Source organism: Glycine max, chromosome 6 (genome assembly GCF_000004515.6).
Source record: "Glycine max cultivar Williams 82 chromosome 6, Glycine_max_v4.0, whole genome shotgun sequence".
Lineage (NCBI taxonomy): Eukaryota > Viridiplantae > Streptophyta > Magnoliopsida > Fabales > Fabaceae > Glycine > Glycine max.
In genome coordinates this window covers 13,829,395-13,836,262 of record NC_038242.2, presented here as the reverse complement: position 1 = coordinate 13,836,262, position 6,868 = coordinate 13,829,395, and the positions used below count along the sequence as shown (strand labels likewise).

General features: G+C 28.0%; 1 protein-coding gene across 1 annotated transcript; it reads right to left on the bottom strand.

Moving 5' to 3' along the window:
• Positions 1-1,788, bottom strand: LOC100306621 (mitochondrial import inner membrane translocase subunit TIM8). The gene is made up of 2 exons (XM_003526890.5): positions 1,646-1,788; positions 1-404 (listed from the first exon to the last, which is right to left on the bottom strand). Exons 1-2 carry the CDS (start codon positions 1,691-1,693, stop codon positions 216-218), a joined length of 237 nt encoding a protein of 78 aa, XP_003526938.1. The 5' UTR covers positions 1,694-1,788; the 3' UTR covers positions 1-215.
• Between the last annotated feature and the right edge of the window lie 5,080 nt (positions 1,789-6,868).

The window sequence follows — 6,868 nt, the reverse complement described above, 5'->3', positions numbered from 1 at the left end:
TCCGCCATAACCATACGAACAGCTTTATTTCTCTCTAAATTTCAGGAACACCAAAAAGCAAACTAAATATTTTGAACCAACAGTCTCAACAAATATATTTTAATCCAAAGAAAAAAAAAGTTACCAAATAAGATGATTCCAATATTGATGATCATGCAAAAGAGGAACTCAATATTACATTTGTCAACTGACAAGCACATTGATAGCCTTGATCTTCATTGCATACCCTGAAACCTTTTCATGATAAGCATGCTCATCTCCAAGTAACGTTGTGCACAGTTTGAAAGACAATTAGATTCACTGGAACTGAATTTATTCCCAGGTGTACCCGTGATGCATTTGTCCCAGCATTCACTCGTTAGCTTTGCCACCATTTCATTAACCATGGCTCTTTGTTGTTCTTCCTGCATTTGGAAGCATAGTTAAGGGCATACTACTTTAATGGGGTGAATGGTCAAATTTTTTATTTATACTGAAAGCAGGAAAAAAAACTAAAAGAGAAGGGATTGTCTACTTAAAGTGGTACATCCTGGAGTACCATTATAATTCTCCAAGCAATACCAACAATTGACTGTGGCTAACTGATGAAACTTAATCATCATGATCCTCACAAAACAGCATACTAAGGAAGGATAGAAGTACAAAAAATTATATCAGAATATGGCTAGAAACAGTAGCAGCAAGGTTACATACTTACACTACTTAATTTACAAACTACAATCATTTTGTCTATCACCCCTATCATCTATGGTTTTCTTCTATTTTTCACAAACATGTTGCCTTAACAGATTGTGCATTAATTGTGTTTTAACCACATCTCTGGATTACTTGTGACAGTATTAGTTGCACTCTTACTCAATTCACTTATTTTAAAATATTTCAAAACTTCAAATCCCATATTAAGAACTTCAAATCAAAATTGTTCAAAACTTTCCTCGTTGTCAGGTTTACATTACAACAATAGCTAAACAAAAAATTAAACACAGACCAGAACACAAACAGATATAAGGTGTAGCTTATAAATGCAAAATTTTCCATCCCATATTCTGAATTGTTTCGACTCTTACTCTTAGAATATGATGATAGGTAAAGTTAAGACTCAACCAACTGAAAATATATAACTCACAAAAACGACAGTCAAGAAAGAAAATCGCCACGGCTGAAGTACAACAAATCACCTTTACTTTCTTAAATTCTGAAAACTAACGATTGATTAAATACCACTGCCATAACATCATCACCTATTGCCAAACGTAATACAAGCTTCCACTAATCAATATAAAGAATGTTTGTTCATTTTACAGTATGCATAACAATTGAGATGAATTTATAGCTAAGAAAGCAGAATCAACATTCAGGTAATTCAAAACTAACAATGATGATCACTAAAATCCAAAGTTAAAGTCAGAAAACAAGCATACGCATATGCTTCTATCAATGAAGAAAATAGTGTTATTTAGTGAAATCGGTATCGAAACGAACGGTTTCATTGAAATAAACAACGTAAAACACAGTATACTAACAAGAGGTTCTGATATGTGTAAAAATCGAGCCGAAAAAGAGACTTTGGAATTTGGAATTTCGTATAAAGTTAGGGTACACCGAAACGAGCCAAAATACATGGAATACAATGAATTATACTTACAGAGTAGAATTTCTGCAAATCAGCGGAATTAAGGTCTGAAAGATCCATGGAGAGAGTGAGAGAGAGAAGGGCTCAACCAAACCTCACAAAAACCCTAATGCCCCAAGCGAAAAGAACTAGCGCTATAAAAACCTATTTGCTTTGGTCCGAAACCTTTTCTAAAACCTTAAGCACCGCCGAAATTGGAGAAAGTTGACGAACCAACCAAGAAGGGCCCGTTACACTGCGTTACAATTTTTAAGGCCCAATCGCATTAAGGTGTTAGGTGGCCCACCAATGCCAAGAGTCGAGAGAGACCCTTCTCTGGGTCCAAGATGAACATAAACAAAGGCTACTCTGAAAACAAAAACAGTTAAAACAGGGAATTCCTATTTTCACACCCCCATGTGTTTTTAAAAAGTGTATTACAATAATACCCTTTTCATGGAAATACAATTTTGTTGATAAAATACAGTAAATTATGTTTTCATTATGTATTTTTTTATGGTGATATAAATTATCTTTTTTAAAATTAAAATTAAATTAATTAAGATACAATTTATCTTTTTTAATAGTAGTCAGTATCATATAGATTATATTTTTTATAGAAATTGAATTAATTAGATAGAAGTTATTATTTACAAAATTAATCAAAATAATTATTATATGAATTTTTTTTAATAATAATTTAATTAATTAAGATACTAATTTATATCATAATTAATTGTATTACAATTAAAAAGAGTGATGTGTATCATCATTAATTTAAATTTATTTTTATAGGAAAATTTAAAAAAATTATTGATAACCCTTACATAAGCACGACAAATAAAAATTAAATTAAATAATTTCAATTTTTAATAAGAAAATTAATAGTTAATATTATGTATGCATGCATAACATATCGTTAATGTGTTAAAATATTGACGTCAACAACTAAAATATTTTACTTTATTCTTCCTCGGTTTAGGGAAGCTAAATTCTTAACAATTAACAATATTTTTTTTTGTTAAATAAATACTACTATGTTAATGATTGCTAACCTAGCTAACTGATAACATCATTTTTTATAACGAAAGTTTGCAGTCCTGCCTAGGGTTTCAATTGCATTAATAAGATAAATTGATACACTATTACGCCATAACGAAGCCCTTTTCTTTGATTTATTTACAAAAATGAGTTGATTAAAAATTAATAGCTAGGTACATCCATTGCCTACAAAGCATATAATCAAACGTTGGGAATGATATATATTTGGTGTTTCCCCTCATATTATTCGAAGTTCGATATGCTTCTTATAGATTTATATATATAATGACTGCATTCTCAAAATATATTGATGAGTTGTGATGATCGACTGCTTGTTTGCGATATCAAATTATCAATTACCAGAATGACGAAGTTTCTTATGCGTTAAGCATAACATGCCTTTTCTGCTGTATTGGTAGGGGGAGATCATGCAACACATGATTAATTGGTTGGAGGCTCCACGTACGCACACAAAAGGAAACAGATAGTGCAAAACCAGCATTTGAAATGAAAATTATTGTTTAAAGACAAATATTATTAGAACATAATCCCTAACAAATTAAACTCTTTTGAATATAGTAATTTTTATTGGTTAAAATCTATTAAAAATATATAAAAATTAGAAAATTCTACTTCTCATTTAATGAGTCTCTCCTAATTTTACAATATTTAATCATTTTAACTAATTATAAAATGCTAAAAATATATATTGGAAAGCATATTCCTATAGCATGCGGCTCTTGTTTAAATGCATAGAAAGAGAAGTGAGACCCATGGGTAGAACTACAAGACAGTCCTTTAAAGGGTTACCACCTACAAAGTGCATTGCTTTGTTGCTGCTGTTGTGCAAAGGGATTCAACCTTCCAAATATGCCATAGAGACTTTTTATTTTCTTTTCAATTTTCTAGCTAGGGAGTGAATCTTTCAAAATCTTTAGTTACGTGGGATAAAGTTAACTATTTAAAGCAAGTACAAGTAAGCAACTTCTTCTTAGTGAAGTAAAGTACCTATCTTTTGCTTACCAAAAAAAATAAAAGCACAGTGCCAACAATCTTTTCTGTTTTTGTTACAAGAAAGAAACTTTCTATTAAGTTGACTCTGTGCCGGTTGTGGTTTTGCTTTCTTTTCTGAAAGATTGGGCAATTTGATTTTCCTTTGTTCATCCAAATTTTTATTCTCCAAAAAGTTTACAAACAACAAATTAAGATTATATAAGCCAAACGAATTAAACTAAATCGTGGTGAAGAAAACTATTAAAAAGGAAATTCAAAAAAGGACTCATCTTTAGAAACACCTGCAGGATAGACATAAAGTGTGATGGCTGACTCATTTATCCACCAATAATATATGGAAATTCATAAAAAAAAAATTAAAGAATGAGGGGAGAGAAAGCTTAGTTAATTTAAATATCAAATCCACCAAATCACTAAGATAACTTTAAACCTAGTAAATTTAGATTTTTTTTTTAAAAGCCAAATCAAAGGTAATGGCTTAATTAGTTATTGGCTATGACGCTTTGTAGCCCCACATGTCAAGGAAAAATAAGAAAAAGCTGAGTCAGTTCTACACGAATTCCCGGACATGTTGTCAATCACATAAGAGCATCACTAACCCTGGTACAGTGCTTATTTTAAATTGTATAAATTAAATAAAAAATAAAAACAAATTGTAACGGGAAGGGATTCTCTAAGGTAAAAAATAAATAAATAAATTGAATGGGTTAAAAAAAGGGGGCGAAATTTAAATTTAAATTTGGTTTCTATATATATTAAGTTTAAACTATATTTTAAAAGCTAGAGACTAAATTCATCAATTTAAAAATACAAAGATTAAAACTACAATTGGCTAAAAGTCTAACAACCTAAAACACATTTTTCTCAAAAAAACTTGAAATGGTCTAATGTAATGATCTCATCATTTGTTCTTTTAAACTTTCACTTTATAATAAAAAATATTATATTAATACAATATAGATTAAATTAGAATTTTGATTTCCTCTAATTTTATAATATCGTTTGGGTCCTTTCATTTTAAAAAAATAATAATTTTTGTTGAATCTTTAATTTTGCATATGGTCATTTATTTTATTTTTATATTTTAATTAATTAAATTATTTTTGTATGGTATCTTAAGTGAGATATATTAGGTTTAGAGTTTTAATTGGACCAAAATAAAAGAAATGTAAAATTGATTATTGAAACAAAATAAAAAAAAATTTTAATTACTCATTTGGTTCATATAATTTCATGATTCATACTTTTTTTGTCTTTATAGTTTGAAAGTGATTTTTTTAGTTCTTATAGTTTATATTTTATTTTTTTTAGTTCTTATAGTTTACATTTTAATTATCTTTTAGTCCTTGAAGTTTGAAAGTGATTTTTTTAATCCTTATAATTTGCATTTTAATTTTTTTTTAGTCCTTATAGTTTGAAAGTGATCTTTTTAGTCTCTATATTTTATATTTTAATTCTCTTTTAATCTTTACCATCAAAATATGAATAATATTATCAATTACAATTAACTACAAAAATATTAGTAAGTAATTCGTAACTAATTTATCACAAGATAATTTGTAATAAAAAAATAGTTGATTATTTATAACTAATTTATAATTAATTATTTTTATATTTTTTATAGTAAAGACTAAAAAGTAATTAAAATACAAATTATAGGAATTAAAAAAAATTAAAATATAAACTATAAGTACTAAAAGAGAATTAAAATATAAAGTATAAGGATTAAAAAGAACACGTTTAAACTATCAGAATTAAAAGAGAATTAAAATATAAATTATAAAGACTAAAAATTACTTTTAAATTATAGAGACTAAAAGCGTGAAACTATATGAATGAAATAAATTTTAAAAAAATTAAAATTACAGGAAAAAATAGAGTGACCGAAGTTACGATCGAAAATTAAAAAGGAACAAGTTATAATTTTAACCTACAATTTGTTAACTGTTAGGATCTCATGTAATAATAATATTGTCACTTTTGAAAGAATCCATTCGCAATTATAACACATGGACAACTTATTTGTACTAATTCATAGATTCACATATTCATAGATTAGTAACCGGTAATAGAATAAGGATAAAGTTGGCCTAACCTTTGTCGTCCATGTAAGACTTTCATATAAAAAAGGTAGTAACCTCTTGGTGAAGCTTCATATTGATTAAAATAGATAATAAAACTAATGGATTTAAAACGATCGAATATATATATTAGATATGTGAATGGTCGTATAAACCGACCATGAGTGATAATTTGTTTCACTTTTCACCTGCATTTTGTTTACATTTTTATAATATTTTTGGCATATATCAATAGCCATCTTCTTTTTATTTTTGAGACAGAGAAAATAAATCACCACCATTATATATCCCTCTACTGAAAAACACTTATATCAAAGTCCTATATACAGTGCTATCAAAGGAGACAATAACACTAAATATTATAAAATAAATAAATTATCTCCTGTATTTTACCGAGTACATAAATAAGTGTCCGTTTGGAGATCTGTTGGGAAGCCTGCGAACACACGTTTACCAAAAGATTTCTCCTTTTCTTCTCCGAACAACCGTTGGATGTGTCTCGTAACGCACGCTGCCGCAAACGTATAGCCAAAGTTGGTCGAGAGTTGTTCTCATATTCTGGTTATCGAATTGGCAAAGATACTTTTCAAAGGTCAATGACTAGATTAGGGTCGAATGACGATCGGTTTCAATCAAATATTCTAATAATATTAGAAAAAATAACATAATATACATAAATTGATAATAATAAAAGATAAACTTCATTTCAAAGAATCATGAGTTATACTATTTCTTTTATAAAAAATCAAAATCACGTTTTCAAAGTTCTTTTAAAAAAAAGTTTTAAGAGGTTAATTCATTAATTTTTATCAGTTTTCAATCAGTTTAGAGACTTTAAATTTGTTCAAGGACATGTCGATTTTTAGAAAGCTTTGAACTAGATACATGACCGGTTCCTAATCAAATTGATTGAATCCGGATTTCAAAACATTGGTTCTAATCAACAATTAACGATTTTGAGTTTTAGTCTTAATTAAAAGTATAATTATATTAAAATTTAATGATAAAAACTTTTATTTTGCTACTCATATTTAAATTAACTCAAAATAAACTCAAATATGCATGTCAGATGGATAATCACTTTATTACAATACAAAAGGTTAGGGCATACAGAAAAGGC